Source organism: Strigops habroptila, chromosome 4 (genome assembly GCF_004027225.2).
Source record: "Strigops habroptila isolate Jane chromosome 4, bStrHab1.2.pri, whole genome shotgun sequence".
NCBI classification, from domain to species: Eukaryota; Metazoa; Chordata; class Aves; order Psittaciformes; family Psittacidae; genus Strigops; species Strigops habroptila.
Window position 1 is genome coordinate 71,092,545 of NC_046358.1, and position 15,288 is coordinate 71,107,832.

Genomic DNA, 15,288 nt, shown 5'->3' on the forward strand with positions numbered 1-15,288 from the left:
TTTTAAGTGTCCTTTTACAGGTTAGCAGAAAGTAAACCACTCTCTACAAAAGAAAAAGTATCTATCTACTTTATGAACTCAGGCCTCCCTGTAGCATTACTAGCGTGAACCAGAAAGCCAATCAAAACTGAAGGGTAAAGCAAAATGCACTTAGCCATTGATTCTGAAGCTAGAGATATATATATTATAAGGATGATATTAATTTTCCATGTTTTAGCAGGTCTTTTAAAACAACTACTTACTTGTTAAAAAAGGGTTCAATGAGGTTTGATCTAGCAGACACATGGTTTTTCGGAGGACTGAGGAATGAACCTGATGAATGAAGAAAAATTCAGTATATAATAAGCAGCTACAGACAGTGCTAAGGAGAAGGTCTGAAAAAGATCACACAGATACCTAGGAAATTAGCCATGGAGATGAAGCACAGCCCAGTAATGTAAGCATCATATCCTGCTTCATGAAGTTGTTCAGAAGCTGTATCATAACTTGGAAACCCTTCAGCACTTTCTGAGGAGAAAAAATAATTTGTAAACATGTTATCACAGAAGTTAGAGGCAGCCCTGTATGCTTGTCCATGCACTTATTTTGTCTGAGCAAAACATCATTTGGGTAAGTTTATATGATTTTCAGAAGTTCTGAATTTTCAGAACTTCTGAAAAAAAGCACAGTTTTGTATTTTTAAATAAGAATAGGCTCCTACGATAGAAGCTCCTTCCTATTAAAAAGCTATTAATCCCCAGACCTACTTAGCCAAAAGCCCCACACAGCACATTTTTTTCTGTCTTGCATTCAAAAGAACAGATACTCAGGCTAATTAAAAACTCTATTATTATTATTATTATTATTATTATTATTATTATTATTAACCTGTTTGCTAACCATCCAACTGATCTATGGTCGGATTCTTCAAGGTATTTCAATAATGAAGATGGAATTAAATCATTAAAGGATATCTTTATTGACAGTCATGCTTGGTGTTTGTGTGAAGACCTTGAGAAGTATCCCTTGAAACACTTCAAAGTAGAAACCTTCATAGGCACTTCTCTGTCCAAAAGTCTCAATAACAGAGAAATATGTGAACATCACACTCTTTTGTATCATTTAAATTTTTCCCACTCCCAACATCAAAGTTATTTCACCTCTGTAGCTAGCTTCTCAGCCTCTAGAAAGCTAGCTCATCTGCCTCTAGAAATTTTAATGATAATAGAACTGGAAGAACAAAATTAACTGTTTGAAAAGCCAGAATCACGACCCTTGCATTAAGGTACAGGCTGAAAAGTGAACTTTACAATTCCATTTAATTTATGGCATTCAACCTAGCAAAAAAAAGCTAAAATGATGAAGAAACACACACAGGATTTAAAACAGTGATACAGAAATATTAGCATAATTTATACAATGGAAACATGTAAGCATAGATACTAGTCGTACTTTGTAAAAAGAAACCTGAATCCCATTTTTCTATATAAAACTAGAGTAGCAAAACATCAGTTGTTTTTGCAGATGAGCCCTTGTAATATTTATATAAAAAATAAAGTCTCAGATTCACACAAGGTTAAGCTATACTGGCTGAGCTGAAAAAAGACATTTCTTAGTGCTCTACTTTTTTAATGGATAAGTACCAAAAAAAAAAAAAAAAAAAAAAAAAAAAAAAAGAAGTGAACTGTTACCAAAAGTATTTTTAAACATGCTTTGCTTTGGTTGTTCTGAACCCTATTGGTCATCTCTGATCTAATATTTACACTTTAACTGTTATGGTCATATTTTGCCCAAGGGGGACAAAACCCAAAAAACTATTATTATATTACATCAGCAAAACGTAATACCTGACAGCTGCCAAATTACATTACACCCTGAGAAGATGCTACAGAGGATACGCCACTGAGGTCTGCATGCGGTTACTGTCCCTGCCATATCTACAGTACTACTTAGGTCTAGGCACCAACAGCTCCTGCTCATTGTCCAAGACGACTGTAGATTATCCGTCTTATTAATAAATCTCTCCTGTTACTACAGCTTAAGTGTATCTGCTCTGCATGTTCAGCAGTATAAAAAAAATAGCACTCATCTTGGTTCTGACTAAGCATCAAGACTTCCCCTCTAACATACTCTACTGTTGAGTATTGCCCTCTCTTTTCTAAATCAGCAACTTAAGAAAAATTCCAGAACCTTGAGATAAGTTTGCCCTTTGATTAAATACTCTTTCCTTCAGCTCAAAGCAAAGAAAGCTCTAAAAGAACTTTAATCATGACTAGTCACAACTGCCTAAGTTTTCTTGGTTTTGTTTGTCCAAGTGCCCATTAGAATGCAGTGGCTTTGATCTGAAGGACAATAATAATAAAATAAAACAGTTTTAAAACAATTCCAAGTTACTCAAAAAAAAAAAAAAATTCAACCTAAAAACCAAAATGCCATACTAGAAGATGACAAAGCTACTGTTCACTGAATGCACCCATTCTCCTATAATCTGAAATAAAGTAGAAGGTTCCTACTGACTTCCATGTATAGTTGTAAATATAACTGCGGTATGTGTATATTGCCCACGTTTAAAGTTCCTTTCATCAAAACACTAAGTATTAATTTGGGAATTCAAATTTCAGACCACGAACAAAAATAATTAAGACGCTTTCCTCTGAAAGAGGAAAACATTTCAGGAATAAGACCATTTTAACATATCCTTACCAACTTTAGGAGAGCTGAATGGAACTTCTTTTAAACGCTTTTCCAGTTCTGCAAGGGATGTATTATTAATCATTTCCTGCAAGAAAAGACACCATTAACTGCCAATGCCAAGCACATTTTCCCTGGAAACTGAAATTGGATAAAATTGGTATTTACTGCTGCCACCTTGTGTTCTCTAAGGACTTATACATAGTGTCCTTTCAAACTAATACACCAGAGAAGCCTGGCAAGGCAAGATTGCAAAAGTTAACTTGCCTCACCTACAACATAGCGAGTCACAAGCATTTATTAATACTTTTCACAGTTCTTGATGGTGAATTATGACAGAGTAATATTTCTATTTGAATCTGGCTCCATGCATGATACATGTGGCAGGGAAAAAGGCAGCACAAACGGCAAGGCAAAATATCTTAAATACTGAACATAATGGTTGAAGGCATTTAAGGTGAGTATTGAAGTGTGCCTGCTGCCTGAACATTCTTGAATAGCTTTGTAAGCGTAAATACTGATGATTTAAAGTAACACAAAGACAGCAAAAGAATCCTGACAATCGGAAACCATTCCTACTCTTCAGCTTAGTTGAGCTCTATTACTTGATCTATATATTTATATATAAAATGTCACAAAAAGATACATAGATTAATTAATTCCTTCAAACCAAACTTCCTGAAGTTCTTAATCAAACATACAATGTCAATCAGTACAATGAAAAAAACATGCAGAATCAATAGCAAGAGAAAACAAAAACTCTCACACTATCTTTCTTAAAGTTGTCTGAAATTTTTGAGGACAAATTTCCTTTGGTTTTACATCAAGACAGCTGTTTACAGTTATCATCAAGTCTGCAGTCTGAAAAGTTATCAAGAACTCAGTACCATGAACAAGCTCAAATGACGTATTATTTTGGCATCCCAAAGCATCATCTGATAACAGCAGCCTAAACCCTAAGCAGCTCCTGTAGAAATCACAAGTATCAACATAACTGTAGCAAACATAAAACTTGCGCAGCATTATTAGTTTTCAGAATACAAAAGCCTCTCTTCTTACTACAGTAGTATGCAAGACAAACCTGAAAATATCTACTAAGTACATTTTAATGAGATTTTCTGTTATGCAACGCTCTGAAGTCAGAGGCATGCAGAAACATAGGTGTTGACTCATCAGCATGTTATTTAATTATTTCATTCCAAAGGCACACAGAAAAGCAAGAGGGTATGATCACTTACGTCAATACTTCTTTGGAAGAATAAAACTCATGCTACAAGAGGTTTTAAGAGAAACCTGTAATTTTTTCTCTTGACTACCCACTGAACAGCAGGCCACAACTGAATTTAATGATGATGTTCAAGCATCCTTTTCTACACAAATCTAAGTCAGCATTCACAATATTCTAAAGCTTCGAGTATACAAGTAGCTTCCAGGTCCTATTTGCTCATGAATAACACTTTTTCGGTTTCTTCTCAGGAAACATGCAGTCTTGTGCTAATTTACAAGGCAAAAAAATGCTAATTGCATTTTGAGTAGCAAAACCCGTACGTACTTTTGGAATTCAAAGCTGCCAAGTTGCCTTAAAACTGTGACAAACACAAAAGCCACTTGTACAAAAGTAAAAATTTCTATGCTAAAGACTTTGTAAGTTTAGATAAAGGGTTAAGAAAAATCATTCTTTTTCAAAAAAGGAGCATCACAGAAAACATTGTTAGATATTTTTCTCTAAGGAAAATAAAAATGTTTCAATAGACACTTACTGCAAACTCGTATCTTCAAATAATTCTATAATATTATATTAATTTACCTTAAAAGGTTGTGTACTTGCCATCAGTTTAGTATCCAACAGCCTAGAAACAAAGTAATAGCTAAGTAAGTTGAAATAGAAGAATGTCAGTTTTGCTAAATCCTCAGAAATGTTTTGGTGTATTAGCCGGGAAACAGCAGATGCACCCTACTGAAAAATTACTCTTAGATCTCAGAGCAGCCAAAACACCCCCTGGCTTTGTTCAGCACGAAAAAGGACAACAACTAAGCAATAGCAAGAGATGCAAACAATGAGTAGCTAATAAATCTTGTTCAAAATGTAGCGCAGATTCAAAACACCAAATATCATACCAAAAACCACAGGGTAGCAAAGTTGCATCTTTTGCCAAGAAGTAGAGCAATAGTACTGCTCTTCTGCAAAAAGAGATGTTACAGAATACTTTAAAAACACTATTTATCTAACTTTGTTCCCAATTTTATTTCCAGTTAAGAGCTAGGCTTGGGCTAAGACAAACAGTATCAGCTTGCTAAAACAGTACTAAAACAGCTGAAAGTTTGAACTAAGAACTTACCTGGGAAAGACACATGATGTTACTTCCTTGAACTCATTTAGGTCCTAATTTAACATTAAACCAGAAGATAAAATTCAAGTAAGTTAACCGTTTATCAGTCTCAGGATGATAGAGAGCAGTAGCTATAATTATCCAAGCAGCTTCTAAAATTGAGGTAACAGTGACTGAATTCTCACTTCTTAAGAGATGTATTCATCAGCATTACCATAAATACCACCTGCAATTACACAGAACTACAGACTAATTATTTCTGATTTGTGTGTGACTTGTAAGAGAAACTTTGAATCACCTCCAATACCCTATCCTATTATATAACCTAGACTACCTCTAATTCCAGCTGCATTAACAGTTCTACCTAAATGTTCCCAACATTTAATATGTCTGTGGAATATAAGCAGTCACTCCAGGTGGACAGTTGACTGCCTACAAGACTAGATCTTCCACATGTCAGACGTACAGGAACAACTGACAACTGCTTGTGTTCCAATACCATCCAAACAGGTCCCAAACTTTTCTCCCATCTCATAATCAAGTCTTTCCCATAACACCCACAAGCCCTTGAGGATTGTGAGTAATATAACTACCGTGCAGGCCATTCTTCCAATGAGACCTTTGGCTTCTTCAGACAACGTCCTCAGTGCCAACACATTGCTTAGTTTAAATTAATTGCTAGGCTACTGCAGTCATGTATGTTCCCTCCAATTATTCAGACATTTCACCTCTTCACCCCAGTGAACATCATCCTGCTACAAGATTTCTTATCATTTGTTAATTGTACAATATTATATGAAAATATGTATTCCGACACTGTAAACTACAGGGGAAAAAATGCCACACAATAATGCTGAAGCTCCAAACCAGTATCTTAACAAGTTGGTTAAATTTACCTGCCATTATCCAAGCAGTTTCTGAAGGACTAACAGATACAGCAGAAATCATATTAGAATCAAATTCCAATGTTTAATTTTTTAAAAATGTAAAGTGGAAGCATTGCATCCAGCTAAGCTTTCTACATGAAGATTTAAAAAAATTAGGCAGTAGCCCAGAAGTAACAAGTGATTTTTTTTTTTTAATACTTTTCTGTTATTCTTAAGATTGTCATATGGTTCTGTTCACTATAAAGTATTCAGATAAGACTAAAGACAAATACATTAAGGCATTTATTTCATCATCTGAACACTCAAAAGATTACTTACATCAGGTAGGGGACAATAAAACTGGTGTATGGTATGCATAACATCCAGCAGCATGTTGTGCCCAATAACAAGTTTCCCCTGTGAAAAGAACATTAAATGTTAGTTACACTTCCAATCATGCCCACAGCAAGGGCAATATATGAAAAGCATCTATCCCAGATGCTAGCCAAGGGCAGCTGGGAAAAAAATACAAACCAAACCTCCCCATTTACTCTCTGCCTGCCCCACAGGCTACTCCATTCATTCAGAGCAGCCACTCCTTTTTCCTCTACTCTCAACCTTCACAGCCTTCACAACTAATCACAGCCTCTACTCTTAATCTTCACTACTCACAACTAATCACAGCCTTCAGCAGCTGCTTAAAACGTTAAGAAGATGCACTAGAACAGACACAACTTGGTTTCCAAATATAATCTATTTAAGATTGAGGTCCAGTGCTTTCTTAGTCCATCTCTTTTTAGTTTACAACTTGTACAATTCACAATATATTCTTTATGGTTGTAATATACGATAGTTATTACAGGCATGATCTGGCTTCTCACAGTGCAGAACCTTTCATGCCAGATGTTGTACAAGCAAGCTCCTTCTTGAAAAAAGTATAATAATTTTTTTAAATGTTAACTTTGATTCATTTAACATGACAACCTTTTTTACTTCCCTGCATCCTCCATTTGCTAGAGAGAACAATATGCATACATATTTCTTTTCTACACAGTAGGCTGCAACAACTACATGAAAATAATTGGGCTGAAGGAGACAGATGTAAAACTATAGCCTGTTTTAACCATGTAAGTAGAAGAGAACCAGATGACCTTCTCTGATGAAACCTTTAACTGGCAGGAAAGGGAAAAAAAACCAAAAAAAAAACCAAAAAAAAAAGGAAAACCAAACAAAATGTAACAACAAAACAATTCCTTCTTCTAATTTTTTTTTCTTACAACCAAAGGTACACTACAAATGACATTAACTTACAGAATTAGCAATGGCATGAATGACTCTGGAAAATCCTACCGCATCATTCAACTCCTCCTGCAAGCAAAGATCCTGACATTAGTGAAACAGAAATACAAGTATTGTCAAAGCTGTACCTGTGAACTAGCAGACATACCAGTTGGCTCAAACTGTTTCTCAGACATAGCCAAGAACAGACCACAGAGGAAATGTCAGTATTTGGAAGATACATGAGGTCAAAGCAGGATGCTGCTGACAGAATTCCAGTTTCATATGTAGCTCTAGTTCACCGTAAAGTTAGACAAGTCACAAGTTATTGTGGTGGGTTGACCCTGGCCAGAAGCCAAACACTCACTCTGCCTTTTGCAAAAGGAAACAAAAGAAGGAACAAAAGAAACTCAAAGGAAGGCAAAAAGACTTGTGGATCAATCTAATTACAGCTTAGTAAGAAAAGTAAAACCTGCATGCACCACCAAAGCAAAAAGAGGCCTTCATTCACCACTTCCCATCAGCAGGCAGATGTCTAACCAGTTCCTGAGAAGGGCCTCAGCACGCTTAAAGGTTGCTTGGGAAGATAAACACCACCATAACCACAGACATCCCCTCCCAACCTCTTGCCCACCTCCCCCAGCCTACCTGCTTTTGGGGCAAGGTGGAAGAGAGAGAGAAACCCTTGACACTGCACAAGCACTGCTCAGCAGTAGCCAAAACACATGTGGTATCAACACTTAGCCACAAATGCAAAGCACAGCAACATATGGGCTGTAAAGGCAGTTAACAGCCCAACCAGACCAATACAGCTGTAGTCAGTTCATTGTCAATACACCATCTTCTAGAGTGCTCAACAGCTATTAGACTGCAAACAGGTGAAGACGCTGCTAAAATTAAGCTACATATCTTCAGACGTATTTTTTACACGCATCGTTTTAAGATGCAGCTGATTGTTATCTCTATTAAATCAATTTGTATTTTTATGCTAACACTGAGATTGGGTAAGAAACATTCCTCACTTTATATAAACAAAAAGAATAAGAAATATTATACAACTATAATATTATACAATGTGAGCTACACATTTTAAACTGACTCAGATTGGTTGGGGGGGGATCTGACTACAGCATCTATTTTAGTTTCACTTAAGAATTTTTCTGTAACAGAGTCTTCTTTTTCAGGTCTAGAGAAGTAATTTCTGCCTTGCATTATCTTTGCTCAACCAGAAGCAAAATTCAGTAAAAACATTCACTGTTATTTTAGTTCAGCTCTGAATGCCACGAGTCAGAGTGAATAATGAATCTATAAAGACTGCTTCAGAAAAATCTACTGTAGCAGTAAATTGTCGTTAACTTGCCTTTTGGAGAAAAGAGATCACATTAGATGAGGTCTCTTAGACATCTCTTTCCCTCTTAAGAGGCATTCTGCATGCAAGTATTATTTGTTCTGCCAAACTGACTTAATCTTGAAACATGTAAGCACAAATTACAAGAGTGTGATCAAGAATTCCCAAGATTCAAGTCTTATGACTTCTTGAAACTCGCGTCAGACTCAGTAAGCAAAAATATCAAGTCCCGTAAACGGTGATGAGAGTGCTCAAATATACCAGACATCACCTTCCAGTCAACTTGTTACTACAGTAGCTACTACAGTGTGCAGCATGTTTCTATCAAGAAAAGTCAGATGACATTAATTGTACGTGACATTTTAACTCAGACAACTAAGAGCAAGCAGGTTTTATAACAGAATACTACCGCAAGGACAGACTGTAAATCCAAATAATTGTGCAAACTTGTTTGAGAATTTCTGCAAGCCTTTTTGCAACGACTGTTATCATATAGCACTAACAAATGCAATCAACTGACGTTTCCTATTACTAAACCATGGTTCTCTGATACAGCAGATTCATATAAGGAGGAATTCACTGCTCCCAAGTACTGGTTCAGTATTCTACAATTGCTCATTCTTTAACATTTTGTAGAGTGTCTGGCAACTCTCCTTGCTCTGCTGCAAAACCTAAGTTATCTGGCAGAATTTTGAGGATCCGTTTCAGACAACAGCCTCAGCCAAACAAAAGGGAAATACTACCAAACCCTATTACACAATTCTGCATAGCTGACTGAAGTCATAGATTCCCCCCCTCCCCTTTTCATGTAAAACTAATGAAATGGAACTTATTTTACCTGTTCTTTTGCTTGTTTCTGCTGTTCTCTTCTTTTCCGTTCTTCTTCATTTACTTTACTAATAACAATATATCTCTCCTTCTAAAATAAAAAAATATATAATTTGAGGAATGACTCCAAGAAGTTCATATTTAAGACCACTGCAAATTTTTGTAAATTTACACTGTAAAGAAAATTAAGTCATACCTCAGCAACACTTAGTTGGCAACATGACTTCTTCTATTGTAAGCACCACTTTAAGAGCTACTCCCAAATCTCTACTTTAGAAAGCTGCATTAGATTCATCCGCCAAACCTAACTTTTACTAAATCTAACTTTTATTTCTGAGGAAAGGTTATCAGCATTTCCTTGTAAACAGTGGATTCCAAATACCTTTTGAAGCAGGAATTTGTCCTGGGAAGTCAAGATACAGCATGTGATGCCATTATTTTTCCTCTAAGATTGAGATCTACTTTTCACCAATAAAAGGAATCATACAATGGTTTGGGTTAGAAAGGACCTCATCTAGTTCCAAACCCCCTAGTGGGGACCATGGGGAGGGACATCCTCCACTACACCAGGTTGCTGAAACCACTACATCTTAAAATACCTTTGAGTATCCTTTTAAAAAAATTACTAAGCCACACAAACACATGCTTACACTTCATATGTTGGTCATATTTAATGTTCAGAAACCAGTTCCATTTCTTCCATTTAAAACATTTTGCATTTTGTATAACAAAGCTCAAGTTAGATCTAAAAGTTAGGAGAGTTGGTAAACGTTAGAAATAAATTTCCTTTAAACAGAACAAATGTTACAGGCAGTAAGAAGCCTAGTTACCTTATCTGACTCCAGAGTTTCCACATGGATACCTTTTGGGTACCTAAATCAAAACAAATGAAAAGAAATAAAAATAGTTATTAATTTAGCATACTGAAACTGCAACAGTAGATTTCATGTTTTATTATTAGTGTAAGTCTTAAGTGCAAAAGAACTATTAAAAATTCCTTTAAATTTAAAATAATGGAAAATTTGAAGCAGTAGCTAGTTAAATTGGCCTCCTTACATTATTTAACAGTAACTGGCACTAAAACCTGTTTTCTTATGCAATTTCCCATCCTACTGCTTTGGAACCTGTAACTTCTTATTTTAGAAATATTAAGTAAACATCATCTAAATATTTCATCACAATCTGGAATCTCTGCTTTCAAGAAATCCAAACCCAGAACACTTGTGAGAAAGCTCTCAGTTACTTGCAGCCACCAGACAGCTTCTTTGGTGACTGCGTGCCTTTAATATGTCACTTATTCTAGGATTTACAAACAACCCTGAACTTCCTGCTAACGATAGGCTTTAATAGAAAATATTAATACAAATGTCATTACCTGTGCTACAGGGCTGCATCGCTCCACCAAAATCACACTTGATTATCAAAGTACTACCATACACAGAGCATACAAACAGCAGCAAAGTCAAAGAGAATATTGCCTTTCACTGCTTAGCAAGTAGACGCTACCTCTCATCTTCCCACCATAATAAACTAATCACAAGTATACAACCACCACAGAACTGGCATGTTTTTTTTGCCCTCTGGTCACTACTAAAACTAGTACTAGATAACATCTACTAGGAAGCTACTGTATCCTTTCCACCCTGACTTCTCACATGATTTTGTACCTAGACCTCACTTTGAAGCTGTTTCATGTCACAGACCCTGGATGCATTAAAACACTGTTGCACAACAGAATGCTTCAATAGAGAAAATGACCTGTGAAGGGTTCAGGATACAAGGACAATCAATAACCTCACTGTCTTCTGCTTTAATTATCTCCACGCTAACTTCACAACTTTGCTTTCTCTTGCCAATATACACACACAGTGTACACAGCTGTATACACGTAAAGCAACACAGCTCAATGTTAATAAAAATACAATTCATGAACACACTCTTCTATCCACTGACAGAAGATGGAAGAATAAGCATCAGACAGCATAACACTATGTGCCACTGGAAGCTATCGATATTCTATCAATATTTTAAAATGTACACAGAAAAAAAATCTTGAAAACGCCTCTTTTTCAGATTAGTTCTCACTTCTTGAGATTTCATTTTATAGAGAAGCTTTACTTTATTCACTTTCAGTGTAAGTAATAAGAGTGCCAGATACTGTTGCAACACTGAATTAACCAAATGTACAGAAAAAGATTTCCACTATATTCTCCCATTGGACTAATCCAGTCAGAACAATGAAAATCTCATCTCTACAAGCCGTCCAGTTTCTCCTAAGGCCTTAAGGGACATATTTAGGCAAAGATGAGTGATAAAGTAAGCCAAGAAAGGTTAAGAGAATTACTACTAGAATTAGGATTTTTAAAGTCATCAGAAATGCTTAGACTTGGTATCTAACAGAAAACTATAAACATACCAGTACCTAGTACAGAACTAGCAGTTTTTCAGGTAAAGCCCACAGTCTGTATAAGCACATGCACTTCCTGTTCACTAAAAACCTGTCAAGTTGCATTTGTTACATAATTCTAGGCTGTGCTGTTCTATTCACAGATTTTAGATAGGAATGATAAAAGAAATACTAAGCTTCAAAATATTCAAATGAATCGTCACAAACCAGTTTAATTCAATTTATTTTCAAAACATTATAAAATTCTTCTCTTAATGGAAAAAACCTCTGAGGTTAAGTAGATCAGATCTTACCCAGCTTTCTTATTAGAAATACTAAAAATACACAGTAAGGCAGTATTACCAGTAACTTACTTCCAGCTCAAGGTCTGATAAATTAATTTCCTCTGAAATCTGAAATCAAAAGACAATTGTGTTACTAATTCTCCTCTTACAAAACCGTTTCAAAGTAATAACATTCAGTTTAAGTCTACTCCATGTTCATTTATAGAAAGGTTTTTAAACATAAGTCACTGCTACCAGAACCTATAGCCTCGGAAAGGTTTTACTGAATTGTTCAATACATCATTGTGTAGTTAAACACCTATCTTCCCATAAGCAAATATTCTGTGGCCATGATTACTGAATATAGACAGAGTGATGTTATCTTACCCCCAAAGCTTCACAATGTTCTACTATTTCTAAATTACTATTTTTTTATGTTTATTTTTTATATAACTGTACTCTCCAAACATTTGGACTCCAAAGCTAAACACGCCTTTTGAAAGAAACCCACCAAAACCAGTTCCAATACAAAGTGTCAACTATAAACAACCAAGAGCTCAATAGAATTGAAAACTTTGATTTATAAAATGCGTATCCAGGGCTTATGTAGCACTTCAGCAGTAGCAAAAGGAGGCTCACACATGCAAGAGACTTCCTGACTATACTGAAATATTTTGTCACTACCTGCAGGAGGTATGGCTTGTAAAGCAGAGTATGACATCTATCTAAATTACCACATTTTCTCAACCTTCAGAGATTAGTTAAATGTAAATTTTGCTACAGCTAACCTGAGTAAAGATTTCTTATTATCACTCCCCCAATTCTATATGGCCAAAATAAATGTTTTTTTTAGAAGATGTGTAATTTGAGAGACTAACCCTGTACATGGCTCCAGTTCCAAACTTTCATTTTCTTCATTCTTTAGCAAGTCTTCTATCTGTTCCCTGGAAGAAACAGACGATTTGCTCCTGTATCTAATGTTTTATTTTTATGATGCTTACAGCTTTCTCCAAAAAACAAGAAAATGCTTCATAACAGAGACCTGCTTCACAGCTAATGAACTAATAAAAATAGCTTCAACATATTAACATGTCATTATTGTTTATGTCTTCATTTCAACAACATCGGAGCACATTAAACAATTTTACTTACACTACTTTTTCAATGAACTTTTTCTGATCTTCCGGAATTGTTACAGGACATTTTGTGGCATTAGGAGAAATGTATGACAGAGAGCCTGCACCATTGGCCTGAGAACGTTTTTCATCATACTGTTCCCTTAGTTGTCTTTCTTCTTCCTGATTTAAATATGGAATTCCTTAAAAAAAAAAAAAAAAAAAAAAAAAAAAAAAAGAAAAAAAAAGAAAAAAAAAGAAAAAAAAAGAAAAAAAAGAAAAAAAAGAAAAAAAAGAAAAAAAAAGAAAAAAAAGAAAAAAAAGAAAAAAAAAGAAAAAAGAAAAAAAGAAAAAAAAGAAAAAAAAAGAAAAAAAAGAAAAAAAAGAAAAAAAAAGAAAAAAAAAGAAAAAAAAAGAAAAAAAAAGAAAAAAAGACATTTAGAAGCTCATCATAATTAGAGACAAATTAGGGATGTGTGATTCAGCAACGACTTCTTACTAACCAAGCAATTGCCTGTGTTACAACCCTGAAGGCTCAAAACATATTCTTCCTTTTCAGTCATCTGTTCTAAAGCCCATTCTTTATCTGTGCCTACAGGTGTCCTTCTGCCATGTGTCAGATTAGCTGGTAACACTGGACTCTCAAAAGCTATATGCCTCATCTGCAAGAGGACTGTAGAGCTGTAGATCACGACAGTTAGCACTCCTCTTCCTTGCTATCTGAATCACTTTAATAACAGACTGCAGCAGCACCTATTTACAATGCACTGATACATTTTCTAAAATGTTACTACTGATCCATTACACAGATACATAACTTGTTACTCTATCTGTATGTATTCTGCTGAATCTATACAAATTTTTTGAAATAGAGTAACTATCAGCACAGTTGTAGATTGGAGAAGAATAATTCTAAGAACTTCATCCTATCACGAATGGCTGCCTTTTTCTTTTTGCGTAAAATGAAGATGTCATCATGATTTTTGCAAACATTGAAAGAAAACAAACAGAACTCACCATTGCGAAACACTTTATTAAAATCAAATCCTTGATTTGCTAAAAAATCTATACTTGAACTCTGCAACAACAAAATAAAATAGCTTACAATTGGCAAGGGTGTCTGAGGCATAAAACTATCAATTTAGTTAATTTTACAATTTTTAAGCAATTATATGAAGTCTAAAGTCAAGAGCAACCAGAGTTGTTGAGGCTAAATAAGCCGCAGAGATTTCATGCTGTGCTACTTTTGTTATTTGTTTTCAACTTCCATAAAGTACAAGAACAATAAATACATTAAAGGGATAAATATGAAAGAATGAGCTATGTGGAGAGAGGAAACTAAAGAAAGCAAAATGTGGTTCAGAAGAACAAATCTGAGACCAGAAAAATGCTGGCAATTGCCTGGGAAGCAGTGAAAGTGAGATAAGCAGATGGGAATAAAGGATCAAACAGAAAAGGCAACGGAGCAGGAAGTCAGACAAGAAAGGGAAAAAAAAAAATAGAATCATCTTGCCAGGTTTGGAGCATTATCTCCAATTCCAGAAACCACACAATGTAATGTGTAACAAGATTTAAAAACTGAAGTCAGAGAGACTCCCTTAAAGCTCATTTTTAGTGATTGCTCTTAACCAATGCCTATTTCTTTTATAAGAAAAAAAAGAACCAAACAAACCAAACAAAACCCAAAAAATTATGTTTTCCTGCTTTTAAGCTGTTAAAAGAACCAAACACTTCTCCCTCTACAATGATGTAGTTTTCCTGGGACTACTTTTCAGGAGTTTACTGCAGGTATACTTTAACCAAACAAAATCAAACTTGTTTTTCTACTAACCTGACAGACAAACTTGACATCTGGTGAACTTCTGTTAAAGGGTTTTGGAAAAATATAGAAATTAAATGACTTCATTATATACCTGTAGAAAAGAAAAGTTCCATGTCAATAGAGTTTATCAATACTACTTCATTATTCCTCAATTAAGAAAACAAGGAATAAGAGAATAACATACTTTTCTTCTGTGTGATCATATTTAAAAGTGCAAAGGCCAAACTGAAAGAGCAAAAAATCCATGGAATGCTGGAAAGGAAAGGAAAACTTTGTGTGAGAATAAAAATTGTATACATTCAAAGATAACTGAGGTGCATCTACAATAAATTATTATTTTCTGTTTCAAAATTAAGCAAAC

The 15,288-nt window shown here is 35.0% G+C and overlaps 1 protein-coding gene across 2 annotated transcripts in view; it reads right to left on the reverse strand.

The window, feature by feature from the left end:
* The window catches only part of PARN (poly(A)-specific ribonuclease), a 62,165-nt gene that overhangs the window by 44,323 nt on the left and 2,554 nt on the right, over window positions 1–15,288 (reverse strand). For both annotated transcript variants that reach the window (XM_030482351.1, XM_030482352.2), the window contains exons 4-18: window positions 15,112–15,179; window positions 14,937–15,018; window positions 14,123–14,183; window positions 13,143–13,308; window positions 12,869–12,934; window positions 12,081–12,119; window positions 10,151–10,193; window positions 9,331–9,411; window positions 7,178–7,234; window positions 6,206–6,283; window positions 5,010–5,053; window positions 4,478–4,520; window positions 2,683–2,758; window positions 397–507; window positions 243–312 (exon numbers count right to left, since the gene is read on the reverse strand). In XM_030482351.1, the coding sequence (XP_030338211.1) occupies window positions 243–312; window positions 397–507; window positions 2,683–2,758; window positions 4,478–4,520; window positions 5,010–5,053; window positions 6,206–6,283; window positions 7,178–7,234; window positions 9,331–9,411; window positions 10,151–10,193; window positions 12,081–12,119; window positions 12,869–12,934; window positions 13,143–13,308; window positions 14,123–14,183; window positions 14,937–15,018; window positions 15,112–15,179 (1,085 nt within the window). The remainder of the gene's footprint in view (window positions 1–242; window positions 313–396; window positions 508–2,682; window positions 2,759–4,477; window positions 4,521–5,009; window positions 5,054–6,205; window positions 6,284–7,177; window positions 7,235–9,330; window positions 9,412–10,150; window positions 10,194–12,080; window positions 12,120–12,868; window positions 12,935–13,142; window positions 13,309–14,122; window positions 14,184–14,936; window positions 15,019–15,111; window positions 15,180–15,288) is intronic.